Source organism: Suncus etruscus, chromosome 12 (assembly GCF_024139225.1).
Source record: "Suncus etruscus isolate mSunEtr1 chromosome 12, mSunEtr1.pri.cur, whole genome shotgun sequence".
NCBI classification, from domain to species: domain Eukaryota; kingdom Metazoa; phylum Chordata; class Mammalia; order Eulipotyphla; family Soricidae; genus Suncus; species Suncus etruscus.
In genome coordinates this window covers 18,908,098-18,932,271 of record NC_064859.1, presented here as the reverse complement: position 1 = coordinate 18,932,271, position 24,174 = coordinate 18,908,098, and the positions used below count along the sequence as shown (strand labels likewise).

Here is a 24,174-nt window from a genome sequence, read left to right as displayed (position 1 = left end):
AAGTGTAATTGGGGCCGGTGAGGTGGCACTAGAGGTAAGGTGTCTGCCTTGCAAGCGCTAGCCAAGGAAGAACCTTGGTTCGATCCCCTGGCATCCCATATGGTCCCCCCAAGTCAGGGGCAATTTCTGAGCACTTAGCCAGGAGTAACCCCTGAGCATCAAACGGGTGTGCCCCCCCCCAAAAAAAAGAAATAAGTGTAATTAATTTAGTGTTCAGTAGAGGAGTTTGATGGCAGATTCTATCAGTTAATGACAAATCACAACAAATTAAATACAATGTATATATAACAACAAAAAGATGGATATTACAGAAGGGAGTACCAGAAGCAGAGAGGCAGGTGAGAGGCATAACATGTCTGGGAACAGTCTGAAGAAAGCACATGGTTGAAAATATTCTGGAATTTTTTAAAAAAGATTATTTAGTTTAGAGATTTAAGAAATCCATCAAAGGGGTCAAAGATAGAGAGCAGTGGGCAAAACACTTGCCTTGCACTTTCTGTTCATCCAAGGTAGATCCCTAGAGTTGTATCTGATCCCCTGAATCCTACCAGATCCCTGAGCCCAGAACCACAAGTAAACTCTTAGTACTGTCATGTGTGGTTCCAAACAAAAGATAAAGAAAATCAATGTGTTGAAAAACAAATTGCAGTTATGTATACTTTTAATACATAATCATACTGATATTTGTGGATTTTTTTTCAGGCCACACCTGCCAGTGGTCAGGGATTACTTCTGGCTCTGTACTTAAGAATCATTTTTAGCTGGCTTGAGGGACCCTATGGGATGCTGGGAATTGAACTTGGGTCACTTGTGTACAAGACAAACACCCTTCCCACTGTACTATTGCTCTAGCAATATATATATATATATATATATATATATATATATATATATATTTGGTTTTTGGGCCACACCTGGTGATGCTTAGGACTTACTCCTGACTATGACTATGTGCTCAGAAATTGCTCCTGGCTTGGGGACCATATGGGACACTGGGGGAATTGAACCGCAGTCTGTCCTAGGCTAGCGCAGGCAAGGCAGATGCCTTACCTCTTGTGCCACTGCACTGACCTCTAGCACCTGATATTTATGTATCTATAGTATCATAACTTAGATAAATTTAAAAAACCTCAATGAGTTATTAAAGGATAAATGAAAGAACATTCATGTGAACTGAAACTGCAGACTACCAAGATATGATTTAAAAATATCTTTTAAAAAACCAATTTAGTTTCAAAGGAGTTGATGAAAGCTGTGTAAACACAAAACAATAAAACATGCTCTTGAGGTTATTAAAAGGACCATTAACAATGATTGTTAATCTAGAATGCTACATTGAGGAGCAAGTGCATGTCAGGAATGAAGTAGCCTAGACACATACTTAAGACAACAAAAGTGCTGACTTGTTACCAGGTATCTTGAGAACACAACTACCTTTGGAGACAATAAAAAGTATTCTATGGAAGTTCTGAAAGATGAGAAACAATGTTCAACAGGAAAATTGGAGAGCAAGTGGCAAATATTTATGCACTGCCTATATTTGTTTTGAAATAAAACTTATTTTATAAAACATAAAAAATCTGTTTTGTACTAGTAGTATACTGGTATACTATTACTACACTATTATATCTATGTATACTTCAGTATACTAGTAGACACATCTCTATTCAGAGTTCATGTAAACAAAATGCTCCAGGATCTGTTGGTCTTGACACCTCTGCCCCCCCCCCCCCCGTACACACTAGTAATTCTCTGTGACACTGTCCCTTTTTGCATAGGCACATCAAAATGGTAAAAGTTAACAGTTGCAAAGAAGTTCTTATCTAGGAGATGGGAACACAAAATTTTTTACACTGCAGTGGAACCTTACACTTTCCCAGTGATGGCTAACCTTTTTGAATATTTGCCCAATAAAACATCAATGACAATTGACAAATAAAGGAAATGATCATTGAGTATTCATAGTAGATCTCTGAGAAATATAAAACAGGATATATGCTGCTGTGGATTTTACCGATGCAATAGGGATTTTCTTGATCTTCTAGTCATCAAAATTGATCCAATACTGTTGGAATATTTTGGGCCCAAGTGCCCAAACTGCAGCACAATGCCCCATCCTCCCAATGACCAGTCCGGCCCTGTTGCCAAGTGAGCTGCAAAGCAGGCACCAACACACTTGCCTCCCACCGTGCCGCATATCTTAATTGTGAACCCCTTCCTGCGTGCCAACTGCAAGGCCTTCTCGGGCCACCACTGGCATGTGTGCCATAGGTTCACCATCGAGGCTCTTCTAGACACTTGGCATAATGACTTGGCTTAGAATCCACTTGATTCGACACTGACTATTCACCCCCTGAACTGAGGATACTGCCTATGGAAACAAACAAGGTTTCCCACACCAGCACCAGGAACATAAATTCTACCAAGGAAGGCCTTACTACCGCCACAGCACTGACTTACTCCAAAAACAGTTCTTATATCACCCTGACAACCAGTCAACAGCAATAGTCTGCTTTTTTTTTTTGGGGGGGGGGGCCCCGCACCCGGGGGTGCTCAGGGGTTACTCCTGGCTTTCTGCTCAGAAATAGCTCCTGGCAGGCACAGGAGACCATATGGGACACCGGGATTCGAACCAGCCACCTTTGGTCCTGGATCGGCTGCTTGCAAGGCAAATGCCACTGTGCTATCTCTCCGAATAGTCTGCTTTTAAGGCAGGATTCTCTGCAATGTTAACTGATGGAGAGACAGAACCAGAAGACACAACACACCACCCAGTCTTCGACACAGGACCTATACAGAAACCAGGATCTATAACTACAGAAACCTGACAGCAACAACTATGAGACTGAAGAGCTGACCACCAAAAATGAGTACGGGGTTGGACAACCGAGTATGCCTGGAGCCTTGAGTTGATCTTATGCTAAAGATCTCCCTGTTTTTTTAGGCCAAAGGTGTTTATTTCCATTGTCTTCCATATTTTGCTGTGCCTATGCAAATGACATTGCCATACACACATTTTTTTTTACACACACATTTTTTAATGTATTTTCCATCTCTGGAGAAAAAAATGGGAGTATGGTAAATCTTCAGCTATTGCATTAATGACTTTTTAGGTGATACAATAAGTTTCACAAATATAACTACTAATGAACTCTCTTCCCTTTTTTCATTTTGTTAATTCTCTGTTCTCTTTCTATTTATTAATAACTTTGCTTTCTGTCATCATGAAACAAATGTATTATGATCAGTATGTCAACAATGTGATACATTTTTTAAAATAAATAATTAAAAACAATATGTTTTGAAATAAAACATATGTAAATAAAAACTATATGTGTTTTAGAACTAACATATATAAAACTATATATTTAGAAATTAAAAATAAATATAAAAATAATAATAAATGTAAATTAAAAGATTCATTTTAAGTGAAAGCAAAGTTCTCTGTGTTGTGAAACACACGCAAAGATCTCTTGGCTTTTATTTCATATCCCAGAGCAGCAGGAATCAAGAGTTGCTTCAGGTGTGTGCTGGTGGGGCCAGATCCTGATTCTCCTGTGCTGAGATGGACCCAGGGTGCTAAGGACATTCTGAAATCAGATGTGCAAAGGGCATCCTGAGACCCGGGGTGCTAAGGGCATCCTGAGATGAAGTGTTTTGGGACTGAGGATAGACACACACATGGACAGAATCCTTCTTTCATGCCTGCATATGTCACCTGCTCCCTGATTACTCACAAACATCTTTTCTGTGTAGGGAAGAAAAAGTCCAAGTTCAAAACATTTAAGAAGTTATTTGGGAAGAAGAAGAGAAAGGAAGCACCATCATCCACGGGAGAGAGCACCTGGAAGCAGAGTCATGTGCCAAGTGATGTCATCACTCTTGAGACAGGACCTGTGGGTTACGACTCAGAAGATGAACTTGAGTAAGTTTCTGTGGCTTCTCAGATTTGGGTGCTAAAAGAGCATCCCGAGACCAGATGTGCTAAGGGCATCCTGAGACCCAGGGTGCTAAACTAAGGGCACCTTCTGACTGGCTGCGCTGAGACCAGGGCACATTGGGGTAGTTGTCTCAGATGCTGGGTTCCAGAACCAACTTTGTCCTGGTCACTCCATCCAAACTTCTCTCCTAGGAGATGTGTCTTCTCCTCACACAGCAGGGAATGTGGCTGGGGATGACCATTGCTAGGTGTGTTTTGGGTGCCAGGTGCCCTGCAGGTCTCAGGAGCAAGGCTCCATTTTCTGAGTGAACTGAGCTACAAAGAAATTTCCGAGAGCTTGCTCAGTGTTGCAGAGGTGCAAATGGGAATGTTAGCATAAGAGCCCCGAATTTCTTCAATTTAACAACTCTCTTACAGGCTCGAATTCTTCACTAAATATATATTCGTATATGTATATGTTTTTAAACTTGAATTTTGAGTAAACTAAGGTGAAAATTCCCATTTGAGGGAGAGAGACCAGGGAAGGCTTCTTGACCTAATTTTGGTCTCAAAAACTTATGAAAGATTTAATTAGAAAGAACACCCCTAAAAAGTTGGGACATTTGGGAAAGCCTTATGGGAAAGAATCCTGTGTTTTCCTGTAATTTTGTTCTTGTAAAATCCTGTAATTTTGTTTCACATCAGAGCATACTGTGCACATACACTTGGATCATTCTAGAAGCCTCTGAGCTCCAGGTCTGCTTCATTATTTTCCTCTGATTGGGGGCTCCCGGCAGTGCTCAGTGTGGTGCTCCAGGGGCCCCGCACAGGGCAGAGGGAGGCTTGAACTTCAATATTCTCCCTCCTCTCTATTTTCCTTCCTCCCATTATTAAGGAAGTAGAAACTACACTGACCACTTGGTGGCACTAAGCGACCAGAGAGAACAGATGAGATTTGTCTTCCAGGCTGTTTTGGTTGGTTTGGTCTTAGGAGGAGCCTCTATGAAAAGGATGGAGGACCCACAGCATTTGAGCACACACTCTGAGCTTGCAGAGGAATACAGTATCTTGTGTTGTTGAAATGTAGTAGTCTTGCTCTTGTGAAATGTCTTCATGGTCCACATTTCAGGGACACTGGGCCCCTCCGCTCCGGCTTCAAGTGCTAGGGGTAGCTGTTCTGACCATGTCTGGACAAGAGCCCAGCAGAGAGGCAGGACTGACCCACCTGCTACTTTGTCCTCTGCTTCATTACCAGAGCTTATGGTATTTCTGTTCCCATTACCCTGCAGGGCCTGGCCCATTGCTGCTGGCCAGTCACTGGATGGGGTTGGAGCCCTCATAGGATAGGACAGAGGGAGATGCTTGTCTTGCACAGTGCCAACCTGGCTTCAATCTCCAGCATCCTATGTGGTCCCCTGAGCCCCACCAGAAGTGATCTCTGAGTGCAGAGCCAAGAGTAAGCCCTCAGTACTGCCGGTGTGGTCCCCAAACTAAACAAAAATGTTTGTGGTATTGTGATTTATAAGATATATAGGATTAGAAAAAAGTAGTACAGGGCCTAAGGTGCTTGCCTTGCCTGTGGATGACCCGGGTTCGATACCTAGCACTACAAATAGTTCCTTCAAGCACTGCCAGGAGTGATCCTTGAGCACTGAGCCAGAAATAAGCCCTGAGTGCCACCAGGTATGACGCATTTTCCACACACTTTATCGACACTAAGAAAATAAAGCTTCAAGGCAGTATGATGAGGCCAAGAAACGAAAATGATCTTTATTTTTCTTTTTGGTTTTTGGGCAATACCAGGCCATTTGAATATCTTTTCTGGAAGCATATCCAGCCACTTCCTCTGCCTGCTTTTCAATAGCTTTGGTTTTGTTGTTGTTGGTTTTTGAGATTGAGTTGCTTATGCAACTTATGTTCTTTCTATGGTTTGAATATCAATTGTTTCCCGTGCATGATTCAAAAATATTTTCTTCCGTTTTCATGTTTTCGATGGTGTGTGTTGCTGTGCAGGATGTTTTAAGCCAAACATAGTTCCATTTGTTTATTTTTTGCTTTTGGTTGAAAATGCCAGCTGCAACCCAGCTGATAGACTCCAGCCCCAGGTGTAGACTGAAGGCTCAGGGGAAGAAGAATGCGTAGGTCCACATTCATCAATTATCCAGAGGGGAAGTAGGAGTTGGGGTTGGATTTTCAGAGGCACAATAGGTAGAAGGAGATGAGTAAGCACTGGTGAGTTAGGAACAAAGGATGGATGGAAGAAAGCTGGCACTGCAGACAGATGCAAATAGCTCATCTCCAGCTCACTGTCCTAGTTTCCAGCCCCTGTGAGGCACCTAAGATACAGCCCTGCCCTGGGCGAGTTGTTGTGCTGCCCAGAGACACTAGGTTTTGGTTTGACTTCTTTCTAGTTCAGGGCCACACCCAGTTGAACTCAGGGCTCATTCCTGGCTCAGTGCTCAGGGCTTAGGTTGGCTGCTTGGAAGGTCAATCTATTTCCTGTTGTGTTATCTCTCCAACTCCCTTGGAAGGATAATTTGTAAGAATAACAACAACAACAAAAAGCCCCACCAAAGATATAGCATTGTATTCAAGAGTCTAATTAGTCATCTAACTAGATGTCACTGATTAAATTACATGTCAGTTACTGGATTCAAATGTCATTGAATTCAGTTATTGATAATGTTATTAGGAAGTATATTAAATCAGATGTTTGTACAGGGTCTAGGCTATAGCTCAGGGGAGGACACTTGCCTTCTGTGTGCAAGGCTGAATTCTACATCCAGCATCACACACACACACTCTCTCTCTCTCTCTTTCTCTCTCTCTCTCTCTCTTTCTCTCTTTCTGTCTGTTTCTCTCTCTCTTTCTGTCTGTTTCTCTCTCTTTCTGTCTGTTTCTCTCTCTTTCTGTCTGTTTCTCTCTCTCTCTCTCTCTCTCTCTCTCTCTCTCTCTCTCTCTCTCTCTCTCACACACACACACACACACACAATTTTAAAACCAGCGCCGACATTTGATAGAATGTAATCCCTGTGTGAGAAAGGGGAGTGATAAAATTATTATTATAAATATACTGCATGATGAAAAAATTAAGTAATGCCATAAATGTCACAAGAAACAAGGCTTCAAGGGAAGAGAAAATTGAATTTAAACAAAAAATACTCAAAGAAATACTTTTTTTCATTAGTTTGAACTGAAAAAAAAAAGAAAGTAATTATTTAATGCCCCCTGGAATTAAAATGTAATAGGCCTGAAATATGGCTCGATGTCAAAGCCTTGTAACCACGAGACTTAGGTGTGAGACCAGAAATGCAAAAAAAAAAAAAATAAATAATAGTCAAATTAAATTAAATTAAGACAAGGATCTGGTGAGACTGGGATCTGGAAGCAAATGTTGACTCAGGCAATAATCCACACAGTGAAAAGGTAGAAGAACGGATTCAGGAAATCCAACGCTCAAGCCAGAAATCCCACCACATAAGCTTTCTGCTCCTAAGAAGGAAAGCAGCTTAGTGGGGAAGGCTGAAGAATGAACCCTTGCCTTCCTCAGATCCTTGCTTTTATTGACTAATCCCATCACCAGATCACACCCTAGGTTGGAGTCTGAATATTGATTAAGGGGCGACCAGTAAGCCAACGGGGGGTGGGGGCAAAGATATTAAAGAGAACATATGTGTGACTCCTGTAAACACAGCTGATCTGTATTGAACCTCCAATGAACAAAGTTCCAGTGGTCGGCAAGCCGGGAGCCGCATGCCGCTCTTTACACTTTTTAATGCTGCTCTGCTAGGAGCAGAGTCCTGACTCCTGACTCCTAGAGGGGCCGCCCACACACCGAAAAGCCGCAGTCTGACCCCAACTCCCACATCCCCTCTGGATAACTGATGAATGTTCTAGGCATTCTTCTTCCTCTGAGCCTTCAGTCTACACCTGGCGCTGGAATCTATCAGCTGGGTTGCAGCTGGCATCAGAGGTCATGAGTAGGGTGTGGCTCTGTGGGTCCTGCTTCAGTTCTAGCCATGGGTGTCTGGATGGCTGGTGAGATTCATGTGTCAGGGACCAGTGCTGAGTTTGCATGCAACTGTGGGCTGTAGCCTACTGAGGCTGTGTATGAGCCCCCCAGAAACTTCTCTGCTCCCCTTCCTCCTGCAGGGCTACTGTTTTTTTTGTTTTGTTTTGTTTTGGTTGATTGGTTTGGGCCACACCTGGCAGTGCTCAGAGATTACTCCTGGCTCTGTGCTCAGATATCATTCCTAGTGAGGCTCGGGGGACCATATGGGATGCAAGGATCAAACCTGGGTTGGCTGCTTACAAGGAAAACAACCTAGCCACTGTGCTATTATTCTGGTCCCAACAACTGCTGTCTTGATTCTTACTCACTTTGCAAGGCCTTGGTGTTGCCTTGAAGGAAAATAGTTCCCATACTCCTTAGTGCTGAAACTTCTCATCTTAGCTGCTGTCTCAGTGCTGAATGGACTGACTGCCAGGTTTATTGGGACAGGCACATCTGACTTAGGAGCAGTTTCCAATAAATGTGGGGTACAAGTGGTAGAGCAGGAGCCTTGCAGGTGTGAGTCCCTGAGTTTCACCCCTCATCCTGTATGGCCCGTAAGTGTTCCACATGACATCTGCCCACAAGCAGAACTCTACTGGGCATGGCCCAGGCCTTGTCAACCAGGAGGAGGCTGCATGTCTGATGGGTTCTGCTTTCCCCCAGCATATAGGTCATGACATGATGGTCTTTTCTCTGTCCTAGGGACTCCAGGGGTGCCCTGGGCAGTCGAGCCCTCTCACATGACAGCATCTTCTTCCCAGAGGCTGGCCAGGACCCAGCACGGCCTGTGAGGGTATTTTCCCAGGAAAATGTGTGTGACCGGATCAAAGCTCTGCAGGTAATGGAGGTGAAACTGAACCGCCGGGTTGGGCTGGCTCCCAGCTCTGGGTCTGAGAGTCAGGGCCACACCTGGCCATGCTCGCAGCCAGCCAGAGAGACGGTGGCACTTTTCATTTCATTCCTGGGTGGTGAAACTATCTCTGGAATGAATCAAGCTAGGCAGAAGGGTTTGTTGATAAGTCACGCTGGGTGCAACAGCCACTGTTCTTCTGTACTTCTCTGCAGTTAAAAATTCAGTGTCATGTGAAAATGGGGCCCCCTCCTCCAGGGGTCCTCCCGGCCAAGCGTGTTGAGGATACGGGTATGAGCTCTGAAGACGATGGACTTCCCAGAAGTCCCCCAGAAATGTCTCTGCTGCATGAAGTGGGACCCAGCACCACCATAAAGGCAAGTGCAGGCGAGTGTTCGTATCTGTGTCGTCTGTCCCTAGTCCAGGGGAATCTCAGTACTTGAGCTCTCTACCCTTGAACAGGGACCTGGTCTGTCTTGCTAGGAGAAGGTTCCAGGCCACATTTTTCTCTGTGGTTTTCATGACTGATCTGACCTGGCCGCAGCTCATTTTTCCTGTCCATGCTGATGACTGACCAGGCAGTCATTGGAAGGAAGGAAACACCCTTGTGACTGTTTTCTGTTGTCATGGTGTCTGGCTGTGGGTGGAAGGTGCAGGGACAGCATGGGGCTCCAAGACTAACTTCAGGCCATGAGAACCTGTTGATTTGGGCCAATGATGGGAGGTGGTGTGAGGAAATGGGGCGCAGGGCATGGATGGCTGGTGGAGGAGAGTTCATGGCCTCATCAGGGCCTGCTGGCTCACCCCAGAGCCCAGATGAGCTATTGGTCATGTGGGAGCAGCAGAGCTGGGGAGCCCCATCTGTCACTTCTTTCTCCAGTGAGTCCTCCCATTCGGGTGGATGTGTCCTAGTTATCCAAATTCTTCCGACACTTGGGGGCTGATGAAAATGCTGCAGACTGATTTTATTTGCTATTTATGTTTTGTTTTATAACTTATGGGACCAGAAACTTCAGGATACCACAGGGTCCCAGAAAACCCTCAGCTTCTCTGTACCTGCAAGGACCTAGTGGGAATTTGCCTCCAGGACAGGGGAAGGAGATGCATGACTGAGTTTTCCAGGCCCTGCAGTCAGGATCACACACAGCCCCACTGTGGACCATCCTGCTGCACGGGCAGATCTGAGGATGAGGGTACACACCCCTGCTCCCTACCGCTGGGAGAAGGACTGGTGCCTAGGAGGTTGGCTTGGCCTGTGGCCCATGGCTCAAGGACTGTAGACCGTGAACTGTGACCCATGACCCATGACCCTGCATCCACCAGCCCTTTACCCCTTAGCACCTGGAAGTACTGCTGAGTGGGGAGGCTGAAGGCCCTCAGGTGTCACCTCCTCACAGATGGTTCCCACATGCAGGGCACACTTCTCTTTGTACCACCAGACACACAGCTTTGGGGTCCCTGCCTCAGTTTGGAGGGAACATGGCACTCACTGAAGCTGGCTCAGTTGTTCCTGAACTGTGTTGGAAGGAGGGAGTCCACGGCCACTTGAACCCACTGACCTGGCCCTTCCATGGCCCTTCCCATGCTCCCAGGAGGCTCATTGAAGATTGTCTTGGTATATTATCAATTATGGGCCAGTGGCTAATGCCCTGGCTTCATAGAAAACCAATTTTGAGCCTTTAAGATGTTAAAAAAAAAAAGGGCCCGGAGAGATAGCACAGTGGCATTTGCCTTGCAAGCAGCCGCTCCAGGACCAAAGGTGGTTGGTTCGAATCCTGGTGTCCCATATGGTTCCCCGTGCCTGCCAGGAGCTATTTCTGAGCAGACAGCCAGGAGTAACCCCTGAGCATCGCCGGGTGTGGCCCAAAAACCAAAAACCAAAAAAAAAAAAAAAAAAACCAAAAACAAACAAACAAAAAAAAACAACAAAGTACAATCTTTACCAGAGGGTTTGGAAGACACAATAGTATTTTGTCACCTGGAAATTTTTTGGGTCATGTCAGCTGACCGAAATGGGGAAACAATGCACCCGTTTTAGTGGGATTACATCACACAGGCTATTTGATCCAATGGTTAGGTCCCAAAGGGAAGAACTGTGGCTTATTTAGATTCCACCTGTCACAGAACCTTAAGGGCCACACACTTGACAGAAAAATTAAATATTATTCTAAGTGAAATAAATGAAAATTAAAAAAAAATACTCCAAAGATGTGCTTGATAACATTTCCTTTTGAAATGAGGCCAGGAAATATACAGACATTCTTTTTTAGGAACTCCATTTCCGAGTGAGGTAACATGGGTGAAACTTGGTAATGTTCACATGGAAATCCCATCTAGGTGCTTGTGGCCTTGTTTCTGCTCTGCAGTAGGACACTCAGAGCCCAGCAGGGCGGACTGGCCGGCAAACATGTCTGACCCAAGCACTGAGGGAAGGTGACCTGTAAGCCTCAGCCCTTGAGAAAAGAGGTGTTGCATGTTGCTGAGGAATGGAGCTTTGGGCTGAAGCTCCTGTGCGCTGCTCTGGGACCTGAGTCAGGGCAGTACTGCTAAACACAGGTTCTCTGCATGCCTAGGGAGTAAGATCCAGCTCAGAAAAGCACAAGCACATTTCTCAAGGATATTTAGGACCCTCAGACATCCTACCGCCATGCTATCCCTCTGGCCCCAACCACATGGTGTTTAAATTAGAAAATAAATAAAACAAAATCTCTCTTGGAGCCAGAGTATGCTGCAGGAACCAGGATGCATGTCTGGGGCCGTCGTTCTATCCCAGACATCCGTGGCCCTGAGCACCAGCTGATGGTCCTTGTGGCTCTCAGCACCATAGACCCAGCCTTACCATATTCTTGAGCCCTCCATTCCACCATCTCATCCATTTGCGAATTGCCAGGAATGCAAACACAGTACAACTTGAGAGCCTTCCAAATAAAATAATGAACTAGCATAAGAGCAAATGGAACAGGCCAGAATGTATTTGCCTGACCTGGGCTTAATCCCCAGCATCTTGAGCCAAGAGGAAGCCCCAACTACAGTCGGGTATGGCCGCAAAACCAAGGAGAGAAGTAAACAAATGAGGTCAAACAAAAGGACATATGCAGCAGAGAGCAGAGTTGGGGGTGAGGGTGTCCTGCAGGCAGCTGGGCAGACGCCAAGCTCATGGCATATTTGCTCTTGTCCCCCCAGGTCTCCTTAGCCCCCTCTCCCAGGCTCTCCCCCAGGCTGCTGGCCCCGGACCATGTTTTCTGCAGGCAGATGAGCGAAGCCAGCGTCTTGCCCAGGACCTCCCGCAGCAGCCTGGCCCCCGTGGCAGACTTTGATTACCCCCCTGAATTCTCTTCCTGCCTCGACAATTCTGCAGCTAAACACAAGCTCCTGGTCAAGCCACGCAACCAGCGGTCCAGCAAAATGCGGCGACTATCCTCGGTAAGTGGGGTCCCCCTCCTCAGGTAGGGTCTCTCTCCACATAGGAATGGGGGATGAACCTGTAACTCTTCCTCAAACACTCTCCTGGTCGTCCAGGGTCTGGGCTCTGGAAGATTCTCCCAGTGTCCAAGCACCTGTGCTGCTTAACCTGGAGCTTCTGGTGGTTCTCAGCATAGAGCAGATGCACCTTCCTACATGACAACCTGCCTGCCTCCTCCTTCTTCTTCTACTTCCTTTCCTCCCTCCCTCCCTCCCTCTGTCCCTCTATCCTTCTGTCCCTCTATCCCCCTCCCTCCATCATTCTTCCTCTATCCTTCCCTCCCTTCTTTCCTCCTTTCTTACTCTTCTTCCTTCTTTCCACCCTCCTTCCTTCTTTCTTTCTTCCTTCTTTCTTCCTTCCTTCTCTCCTCTTTCCTTCCTTCCTCTCTGTCCCTCCCTCTCTCCCTCCCTCCCTTCCTTCCTTCCTCTGTCCCTCCCTCCCCCTTCCTCCTCCCACTCTCCTTCCTTCCTTCCTTCCTCCCTCCCTCCCTTTCTGTTCCTTTCTTCCTCCCTACCTTCCTCCTTCTCTCCCACCCTCCCTCCTGCCCTTCTTCCCGCTCTTCCTTCCTTCCTTCCTTCCTTCCTTCCTTCCTTCCTTCCTTCCTTCCTTCCTTCCTTCCTTCCTTCCTTCCTTCCTTCCTTCCTTCCTTCCTTCCTTCCTTCCTTCCTTCCTTCCTTCCTTCCTTCCTTCCTTCCTTCTCCCTCTCTCCCTTCCTTCCTTCCTTCCTTCCTCCCCCCAAGCAGCTATGTCATCAGGTACCGGGTCCTCCCCTCCAGACACCCTACAAGCTGGTGCTTCACCAAGGCTTCTGGTTTCTACAAGCCGACCTCATGCCCTGTTTTTGTCCCTGTCCCCAGCGAGCACAGTCGGAGTCCCTGAGCTATCTGCTGGACCCCGATGAGGAAGACTATGAGGAGAAGCCAGTGCTCAAAGTCTGTCCACAGGACAAACCCAGCTCTGGACAGCAGGACGCAGTGGACAAAAGGCCTGAGTCCAGGGTCGTGGGCTCCACACTGCAGCCAGAGGGTCCCCGTGCCAGACGGGCCCGTCTCCAGCACAGCCCTGCCCTGCGCATCAGTGGGGACGAGGAGAACAGCCCTGGGGACCAGCTCCCAAGCCGCCCGGCCTCACCTGACTTGGCGTCAGACCCCATATCTCTGCAGGAAGCCAGCTCGCAACCTCCTACTGTTTCCAAGACCCAGCCCGACCCTCTGTTTCTCAGAAGTGCAGGGGACACAGCGGGGATACAGCCATACCCCTGCACACCCCAGGGAACCAGGCCAGCCCCCATGACAAACACCCCCAGCACTGCAGAGCCAGAGGGGCTGGAGTACCTGGTGTCGCCTGAAGGGGAGCTGAGGCTGGAGGTGCCCCTGTTGCCGGTGGCCAGGAAGGCAACCCCTGAGGCCCCCAAGCCTAGCCCACGTATCTCCCGGAGCTGCCTAAAGCACAAGGCCTCAGCCCCGAGCCCCCAGGTCTCCCCCAAAGCCCCCACGTCCAAGCAGCTGCCCCAGGAACCCACCTTAGGTCCCCCAGACAGTGAGCTCACACCCCCGAGGGCCCCCAAGACTGAACAGGCAGACACCCTAGGGAGCCCCAAAACTATACAAGTAGAGATGTCCCAGGGAACTCCCAAAACTGCACAGGTGGAGATATTCCAGAGGATCCTCAAGACTGAGCAGGTAGATATGTCCCAGCAGATCCCCAAGACTGAGCAGATGGAACTGCCCCAGGGGACACCCAAGACTGAGCAGGTGGATGTGTCCCAGGAAACACCCAAAACTGAGCAGGTGGATATGTCCCAGGAAACACTCAAAACTGAGCAGGTGGATGTGTCCCAGGAAAGCCCCAAAACTGAGCAGATGGATATGTCCCAGGGTACCCCCAAGTGTGAGCATGTGGAGAAACCCCTGGAGACTCCCAATACTGCACATGTGGAGACCCTCCAGGGGGCCCCCAAAACTACAGAGATGGAGATACCTCAGGGGACACCCAAAACTGAACAGGTGGTGATGTCTGCGGGGACCCCCAAAACTGAGCAAATGGAGATGTCCAAGGGGGCCCCCAAAACTGAACATATGGAGATGTCTAAATGGGCCCCCAAAGCTGCACAGGTGGATATACCCCAAGGGACTACTCCCAAAACAGATATGGACATACCTCAGGGGACCCTCAAAACTGAACAGGTGATGTCTGAGAGGAGCCCCCAAACTGAGCATTTGGAAATATCTGAAGGGTCCCCCAAAACTGAGCATATGGAGATGCCCCAAGGGATCCCCAAAATGGCACAGGTGGAGATGTCTGAGGGGACCCCCAAAGCTGCACAGGTGGAGATGCCCCAGGAGACTCCCAAAACAGCAGATGTGGACATACCTCAAGGGACCCCCAAGACTGAGCAGGCAGAGACACTCTTGGATACCCCTAAAACTGCACAAGTAGAAATGCCCCAGGGGACCCCCAAGACTGAGCAGGTGGAGATGCTCCAGGGGTCCCCCAAGACTGAACAGGTGGAGATGCTCCAGGGGACCCCCAAGACTGAGCAGGTAGAAACACCTCTGGCTACCCCCGAACCTGCACAGATGGAGGTAACCGAGGGGACCCCCAAGACTGAGGAGGTGGAGGTGCTCCTGAGTACCTCCAAAACAGGGCAGGTGGAGACGCCGCAGGGAACCCCCAAAGCGGAACAGGTGGAGACCCACCAGGGGCCCCCCGCCGCGGAGCGGGAGCCCAGCAGGCGCCCCAAGCAGGGGCTGGAGGTGGGCCGGGACGAGTCGCGCGCACCCCGGTTCTCCGTGTCGCCGCGCCGAGCGACCCCGGTCCAGGTGGCGGGTCCCGGCCCCGGCTCGCGGCTGCCCCTGGCGCGCAGCGGCCCGGCCTGGCGGAGCGAGGCTGCCCCGGAGCCCCCGCAAGGGCCCCCCGCGGACTCGAGCCCCCGGGACGCCGCCGACCGAGCGCCCTTCCCGGTCAAGCTCCGCTCCACGTCCCTGTCCCTGCGGCACCGCGACGCGGCCGCGCCCGGGCTTCGGGGCCCCAAGCGCCACAGCGCGGAGGTGAGGCCGGAGCCGCCCGCCAGGGACCCCCACAGCAGAGCCGGTGGAGACGTCAGGGACCAGGGCGGCCCCAGCACCCCGAGGCCCGGGAAGGGCCGCGCCCCGGAGCCCCCCGCCGCCAAGCCGCCCCTGCCCAGGAAGCCGCTGCTGCAAGCCCTGACGCTCCCGCCGCAGCCCGCACCCCCGGAGCCCGGTACCGGGGAGCCGCCGAGAGGGGCCAGGAGGGACAAGAAGCCGCACCCGCAGCGCGGAACAGGTAAGGCCCGGGGGACGGATGCGCTCGGGGACGACGCGCACTGCATGGTCTCGCAAGGGCCTGGGTGGAGCTGTCACTGTCACTGTCACGGGCGGGCCCCCTGGTCCCATCTAACGAGCTTCCCAGCCGGGGACCGGGCCCCGAAGATAAAGAGCAGAGATCGGGGTTCCTGGGTGTCCAGCTGCCTGGGTAGCTTCGGCTCTTCTGCCCTGCTCGCTTCCAGGGGCGCAGGGCACAGAGCTGTGTCTGTCCACTTACTGGGGTGTGGGGGGACACACTGGGCACTGCTGGGGCTTGAGCCACTGCTTTCTTGTTCTGGGCACTGCTCTGTCCACATGCAGGGTTCATTCTTGGGGGTGCTGGGCAGGAACCCTGTGGGATGTTGGGGGTTGAACCCGGGTCAATCACGTGCATCTCTCCAGCCCCTCAAGTCAAGTGATAAACCTTGTTTTGGTTAAGTATAAAACCTGCATCCTGGGCCCGGAGAGATAGCACAGCGGTGTTTGCCTTGCAAGCAGCCGATCCAGAACCTAAGGTGGTTGGTTCGAATCCCGGTGTCCCATATGGTCCCCCGTGCCTGCCAGGAGTGATTTCTGAGCAAATAGCCAGGAGTGACCCCTGAGCACCGCCAGGAGTGGCCTAAACCGCCCCCCCCCCCCAAAAAAAAAACCCTGCATCCATAGCGTGTCTGATTCCTCCACTTGGCATCCTTCTAACGGTTCTTAGGATAAAAGGGAAGCATTTTATTGTAATTATGTGCTACATGGGATTAGAGAGCATGTAACGGGCATTTGTAACTGGCACAAAGATTTAATAATCAGACTCATATGGCCTTAGCGGGTGAGGCTCACAGCCTGGGAAGGAAGGCCCTGTTTAGATTGGCACAGCCTGTAGGAATCTTCCAGAGCGAATGCCCCTCTGCAAGGAAGCAGAGAGAAAGGCTTGGCTCTTTCTGTGTTTTAGAAGGGGCAGCTTTTGATTTTGAGGTCTCGGTGGAAGTGGCAAATCCGTTAGGAAAGGAGTATCTGGCAGAGCTAAAGAATCGTTCATTGTGGATTTCTTGGAAACTCCTTCATGGAGTCAGTGGATCAGAAAATGAAACGTCAGGGAGGGAGGTGTGTGGCTTGTGAGAGGCCCGAGCAGAGCAGGAATGTTCCATGGCAAATGAAAAACAAAAACAAACTTTTTTTTAGTTGTTTAACTTGCAGAATCTGTTAAGTACAAATCTAAGTGCAGAACTTTAACACCCAGTGTTCCGAGCACTGACAGTGATCCCTGAAAACACAAATGGGGAACGTTCAGGAGACCATTCCGGAAGTGGCCTTACATAGCCCCTCCTGAAGAGATGCGTGGCTCATCCAGACCTCTGGGATGTGGGAAAATTTGGGTTTTGCAGATCATCGGCTCTCTAAATTTCCAGTGAGGCTATTCAAAGAATGGAAGGTGAGTCTCAATCCCAATAGCAAGGCAAGAGTGAGTTGACTCTGGCACCTGTGACTTGCTATTTGCCATCCATCTTCAAGACCCTGGAGTGTGAATCCTTCTCTCAGGATTCTGGGGTGCAGGAATCCAGGACCTGGCCCAGAATCTGGACAGAATCTTGTTCTAGTGCAAAGAGGAGAGAGAAATCCCCACTTGTGTGGGAAAGCGGCCCTGTGGGCTGTGTCCTTGGGGAGCTCCAGGAAGCTGGAGGGTTTTGGGTTTCCTAATGGAGACCCCCATCTGTATGGCCCTGTCTCGTATTCCCCTGATTGGGAAGCTGGTGCTTAATTCATTATTACTTTGTTGCAGTTATAGCAGTGGAAACAAATCATATTGTATGAAACCAACAAATGATGAGGTTTTAATAACAGGATCACTCAGTTATTTTTAAAGCCTAATTATTGCTGAATATTATCTTAGGGTGACAAGTATTTTACCAGGGTCTCCCAGTGTGCTGGCAGCTCCTATCCACCTTCCAGGGGTTCCCACCCTAAAATGAATCACGCATTGTCCCAGGGGGTACGTGACCTCGCATCATGAGATCCACTTGTTTGGACTGGTCCTTACCCCATTCTCTTCTGCTCTCCTCCCAACCCACTTACCCTCTGGGGAGACCCACAGGGACCCCTATTTGCTGGTGACCATGTGAGGTTCAACCCACAGGGTGGGGACTTGTCCACGTATTCTCTTGCCGGGCAGATGAGAGAGAGGTGTCTGCTTTGCCCCTCCCTGCAGGACCTCACCCCTCCTCTCTTCCTTTTCCTTTTATTTAAACACGGTGGTTACAAAGCTGTTCATGATTGAGTTTCAATCTTACAATGTACACAGCCCTTCACCTATGAAAGTTTTCTAACACCACTGTTTCCTGTTTCCCTCTACTTTCCTTCCTGCCTGCCCCTGGGGCACGCATTTAAACTCCCTCTTCCTTTTTTTTTTCCTTTTAAACATTGTAGTTTGCACTATTATTACTGAAGGGGTATCATGCCTATCACTTTATCTCCTTTCAGCACCAAGTTCTTGTCCAGAGTGATCATTTCCAGCTCTTTTTTTTGGGGGGGGTTGGGTTTTTGGGCCACACCCAGTGATGCTCAGGGGTTACTCCTGGCTATGTGCTCAGAAATCGCTCCTGGCTTGGGAGACCATATGGGACGCCGGGGGATTAAACCACGGTCCATCCTATGTCACCGCATACAAGGCAAATGCTCAATGCTGCGCCACTGCTCTGGCCCCCATTTCCAACTCTTATTGTCATTGTGTTCCCTTCTCTGCCCTAACTGCATTTCCCTACTAATTGTGGCAAGCTTCCTTCCATGGACTGGTCCTCGTGGCCCTCATCTCTTTGTCTGGATATTATTACCATACTATCTATTATTTTTCTTATATTCCATTGTTATATATGGAAGCCTTTATAATGTTTCTCTGTAAAATCCATATCTCTGCCTGTTGTCCCACCTACAACCTTCCAGATGGGGGCGCTGTGGAGAGCCTAATAAATAGTTTTTGAGTGAGGTGCTTCAGGGTCTTTTGGGGCAGCTATTGGCAGGTTCTGGAGTTTTTGGAGCTGCTGGGAGGCTGACAAAGGATTCTGCATCTGACCTTCTTGCCTTTTTAGCCTCCTGTTTGCGTGGTTTATTTCCACAGATAATTATTACCAAAATCGCTTCCTCTTCCTAAGGGGTTGGGAAATGGGAATCAATTTCTCATTCTGGAAGCTCTTTGAGGATCCATCGATAACCAATCTAGGACTACATCTGACACAGCATTCCATAAATCTGTGAGATTATTCTGTCTATACCTCTCTGACTCATTTCATTTAGCATATACTCTCCACATCCATCCACATAAATTTCATGACTTTATTTCTTCAAATAGCTGCATAGTATTACATGGTATAACTGTACCAGTTCCTTTAGCCACTCATCTATTCCTCTTGCTGGGCCCATCCATCCCAAAACCAAAGTGCAGCTTCCTATATGAGGGATGTGAGTTATGCAGAGGACTTAGAGGCCCCACAGGGAAGTGACAGCCACATAAAGTATCTTACGGAAATGACTGTGACCTCGGCTGGCCACTTCTAGTTTCCTGGTCTTCCTGCACATGTATGTGCATGGAGGGTGTAGTCTCTTCAGTTCTGGTCCTGGGTTGTGCACCATGGACAGAGATGGAGGGATTCCTACTCAAGCTGACCCAGGCTGTCTGTGGGTTGAGACCCTTCACTGCCTGCCTCTGTCTGCCAAGCAGGTGGGTATGCTTGTGATTAGAGGGGCTAATAGGTACAGTGTGTAATGATGAAAGTTATCAGTGATTATCAGAGAGAGCACAGAAGGAAAAGGGGCTTGGCCCATAGTTTTCCCATAATTTTAGCTCCCCATGTGCCAACTGTGGCCTGGAAGAAAATTCAGTGAGAGGTCATGGCTTTTAGGGCCCACATTTTGCTTTAGAGCTATGCTGTGAGAACATGGTCATGATGTTCATGCTTGTTTCCTCTGCATGTGTGTGTGTGTGTGTGTGTGTGTGTGTGTGTGTGTGAAATTTAAACTTTCATTGGTTTACAGTATTGGAGCAAATCAGCAATCGAGTGAAATTTTTTGGTTTGAGAGGGCAGGCTTCTCACCTGATGTGAGAACAATCTTTTCTCCCCACATACTTTCATTTGGAAGGATCCATAACAATGAACTCTTGTGTGGCTCTGGAGGACGAACATGATGTCTTCGATGTTCTTTTCCCTGAGAGAGCCAAGTCCCTTGTGTAGGGTTCCATGTCTTTCCAGAAAAGCTCCCAGACCATTTTCCACCTCACACTGGGGCTCAGGTGGTGAACGGAAGCCAGATTGAGGCTGCATGGCACGTGGAACTGTTTTCTGTCACTGTGTCTTTTCCCACAGAGAAATCCCATCTGTCTTCGGCCCTGGGACCAGGAGCTGATAGCCAACCCACCCCGCCTTGGATAACTGTCTCTCTGCACAAGCGAAGAGGGACTCCGGAGCTGCCTCCTGAGCAGGAAGACAGGCCAGGAGCAGGAACCCTTCAGGCTGAAATGGGAAAGCAAGCCAAGGTGTGGGGGAACCCCTTGCTTCCAGAAACCTCTCTATCTCTGGGCACAGCCCTTCAGTCACTGCTGGCCCTCCTGGTCCTTACAAGCATCTTCACCTCCCGCTGGCCTCTTTGCTCTTTACACGAACCGTGAGGTCCCTGGGGAGTCAGAGAAGCTGCACTTGCAGGAGAGGCATCTCTCAGTTCCCAGTCCCCAAGGAAACCCAGCTCAGCTTGGGAGAAACTGAGCAAGCTGGAGTCCCTTCTGGCTGCCCTGCATGGTGGCTCTGGCATGGCTCCATTTTTGCTGGTTCCTTAGCAGAGGCCCCAGCCATGGCTCCATCCTGACTGGTGGTAGGGATGACTGAGCCCAACTTTGGCATCTCTGCTGGAAGGTCAGAAGACTAGAACTCAGATTCCCTTTTGCACTCTGAGCTGACACCCCCCACCCCCCAAATCTGAAGAGCTCTGCACAGGGAGGGCTGAGACTCCTAGCCTAGACTTCATGTTCCTCCCATGGCCACTGCAGCATATAGTCTGCCCTTCTGTATGGCACAACGAGCTGGAGCAGCTCCTCTTCATCTTAGTCTGAACCCCTGATGCCTCTGCTCAGAATCTCTCAGCGGGTTTGAGGGCTCAAGAATGCAGCCAGTCCCTTTGGCCACATCATCCCTCATGTATCAAGTCTCAGATGTTTTCCAATGTGACTCATCTCAGGAGTCATGTGGTTGCCTGTCGTTCAACCCTAGGACTGGCTTGTTGGGTGCAGGGGCGGAAGCTTCAGGTCTTCTCATGTGGGTTCATACACAAGCCTGACCCTATCTCACCTCTGCTCTCTTTCTCGTGTCCCACAGGTGTCCACCAAGCAAGCCGATTTTGTCCGCAGCAAGTCCTTCCTAATCACCCCTGCAAAGCCCACCATGGGGGGCCGGGACCGAGGCCAGGGGACAAGGCTTCATCTCCAGGAGGGGCTGCAAAGAGGAATCTCTTTGTCACACCAAAACTTGGGTACGAAGCTAAGAAAATACGCACAGCGCCACAAAGCCAGTCATGTTCTGTGGAGATTGCTTTCGTTGTGCTTTCTGAACTCCTTGTCACACTGATGTTTTTAAAGTTTCTCTTAAGTGATTGTTATACCATGAAACTTCGTCCTCTTAAATGTGTAATTTCATGAGTATATATATATATATATATATATATATATATATATATATATGTCATGGGTATAAATATAGACAACCATCCTGACAGTCTCATCTGAGAACAATCCCCCCACCCTAAAATCAAGCCTTCTGCTGACTTTACAGCCTTTCACCTTTCCCACCCCGAACTTGACTCAGCTTCTACTCTATTATCAGTGTTTGCAAAATCCATTCTGGACATTGCTTATCAATGGAATCACATGTGGGCTCTTTTCTATCTAGTGTCTTTCATTGAGTAGCATAAAGTCTTTGAAATCCTCTTAGTTCTGTGTTTGTGTATTTTAAATGTCAGTGCTTTTAATCTGTGTTTTTAATTGTGGTCATATACAATACCACTGTTGTGTCCCCACAGAGTATGAATGTCACCATGGAATTGTTTGAGCCTGTACTTCAGTTTTCCTGTCCTGGTGCTTCTCTTTCCGTTGGGGTGCACTGACCTGTGTGTAATTGGCTCTTGTGAGTCGCAAAGAGGACCTTGCTGCTGGTCTACCTGTCTTAGCTTCTTGGGACTGTATAGCTTGAAGACCCCTCCCCTTGTCCTGGTGCTTCTCTTTCCCTCAGAATACACTGACCTGGGTGACATTACTCTTCTTTGTCCTGAAGTCTGCTTTTCAGTTTTATTTCCACATTGATCATTCTTTGCCTAAATCTTCTCTACTTATTTATACAATAGTGTCAGATTTAAGATCTTGGTTAAGACCTTTGGTCTATATCTAAAAGGTATGCAGGAGGCTTAACCAAAAAGACCAGTACATTTCTCTTGTTTCTGTTTGTTTTGTCTTCTTAACATCAGCTCAGGCTGCCATGATGACGGAGAAAGAATTGCATCAGCTGAAGAGAGCCAGTTATACCAGCACGGATCAGCCGTCCTGGATGGAACTTGCCAGAAAGAAATCTCAGGCTTGGAGTGACATGCCCCAAATTATAAAATAGATTGACAGCTGTGCTGACAAAGAACAGTTACTACTTTGATGGGCTACTTGTTAAAAGCAGCCTCTAAATACAGGCAAACAAATCAAGACATTTAAAAATGATTTTTATCATCAAGTGATAGGAGGCCCCCTTGGAGGAACCAAACAGAATCAGGACAAGAGGAGAGACACACAGACTCCATCCTGGCCTCCAGGTGCTCCCGACGAGAGCACTGTTGAAAAGAGCCAAGCACACAATCCCCCTGCTCAGTGTGGAAGTATCTTTCAGAATTGTCCTGGACAAGAGGCTCAAAAGCCAATGATTTACGACCTGAAAGTCAGAGCTGTGAGCTCAAAGAGGAGTCTAAGCATCCATCAGCTGCTTGCATCTCTGGGCAACATCTCTCCTGTGGTCCTGTCTTCTGCTTGTATGTCTATAGCAGGTCGGACAGGGGAGCCACTTCTCAGAGCAACCAGCAAACAGGCATGTCCCTGGCCAGGAGGCACTGGAAGGAGGCTTGGATGGAGCATGGCTGGGCTCACTGAAACATGGACCATTTCTCAAAAGAATTTTTTAATATTCCATGAGGCATCTCTGTCTCTCACTCTTGCACAATGCATTGCCTGTTCAATAAAAGTTTTCAAACATGTGCCTGTCCATGTGCTATTTCTGATCCTGCTCAGAGAAGATTCCCCAGCATGAGTCTGTCTGGGACTTCGTTCCTGCTGACAGCAGATCCTTTGAAGTCTCATTGTGATAGAGTTTGGAGTTTGGCTTTTTGGAGATTCCCCCCACCCCCCTCTATTTGGTGCAATATCCTAAACCTTTTAATCCATTTCCTTGAAATGGATAGTTATTTAACTATCTAGCCTGGAGGTTTTAAATGGAAGCTAGATTATCAGTGTCTTAGCCAGAATAATCTACCAGCATAGAATATGAAGAACTCAGCACAGGAAAAGAATATCTTTAGGAGCGCCAAACTGCATCTTTTATAGAATATATATATATTTCTTCAGGGGGTCATACCTAGAAGCACTCAGGGGTTACTCCTGGCTCTGCACTCAAAAATTATTCGTGGCAGGCTTGGGGGACCACATGGGATGCCGGGATCGAACCCAGATTTGCCACATGCAAGGCAAATGCCCTCCCCACTGTGCTATTCTCCAGGCCCTTTCTATTATTACTTTTTTTTGTTTGTTTGTTTTTGTTTTTGGGCCACACCCGGCATTGCTCAGGGGTTACTCCTAGCTGTCTGCTCAGAAATAGCTCCTGGCAGGCACGGGGGACCATATGGGACACCGGGATTGGAACCAATCACCTTTGGTCCTGGATCGGCTGCTTGCAAGGCAAAGGCCTGCTGTGCTATCTCTCTGGGCCCCTATTATTACTTTTTATTCCATTTTGTCCATTAGAACTCTCATCTCCATTCAAATATCTGTCTGTGCATAATATTTAACCATCAGGATCAGTTAGGCTCAGCTATATAGAACTTGGTTTCATAAATCCTACTTTCTGCTGCTTTTGTTCTTTTCCCAATGGGAATATTTTCCTAGCTATAACAGCTATACAATTAGATCTGGTCTACCTCTGGTGAAAAACAATCCTGGAGTAGTAGGTTTTTCTCTTCCCCAATCAAACTGATATATTAATTTTGTCCTCTTATGTTGTGTATGTAAATATTTTGGGGGATTACTATGTTGCTCACCCTAATCTGATTAGGTGATTGTGCCCTACCCTAGGGTGTGACCTGGCATTCTGCCCCCACCCTAGGGTAGGACCTGATTCTGCTTCCACCATTGGTTGGTATCTGATCCCACCATTGGGTGGGACCTGACTCTGGACTATAAGAGCAAGGGTCTGTGGAAGGCGAGGGCTTTTTTGCTGGCTGGAACTGAAGCTGAGTCTTTGGACTTCAGTTTTGTCCATCCGAATAAAGCAAATATTTCCACGAGCC

General features: G+C 48.4%; 1 protein-coding gene across 1 annotated transcript in view; it reads left to right on the top strand.

Annotated features, from left to right (window-relative positions):
- CRACDL (CRACD like) overlaps nt 1-22,869 on the top strand; it is an 82,215-nt gene extending 59,346 nt beyond the window's left edge. Inside the window, exons 3-10 of the mRNA XM_049784559.1 lie at nt 3,757-3,925; nt 8,676-8,811; nt 9,039-9,200; nt 12,007-12,246; nt 13,144-15,592; nt 19,959-20,128; nt 20,961-21,114; nt 22,102-22,869. Coding sequence (XP_049640516.1) covers nt 3,757-3,925; nt 8,676-8,811; nt 9,039-9,200; nt 12,007-12,246; nt 13,144-15,592; nt 19,959-20,128; nt 20,961-21,114; nt 22,102-22,241 — 3,620 coding nt within the window. The 3' untranslated portion in view covers nt 22,242-22,869. The remainder of the gene's footprint in view (nt 1-3,756; nt 3,926-8,675; nt 8,812-9,038; nt 9,201-12,006; nt 12,247-13,143; nt 15,593-19,958; nt 20,129-20,960; nt 21,115-22,101) is intronic.
- The last annotated feature ends 1,305 nt before the right edge of the window (nt 22,870-24,174 follow it).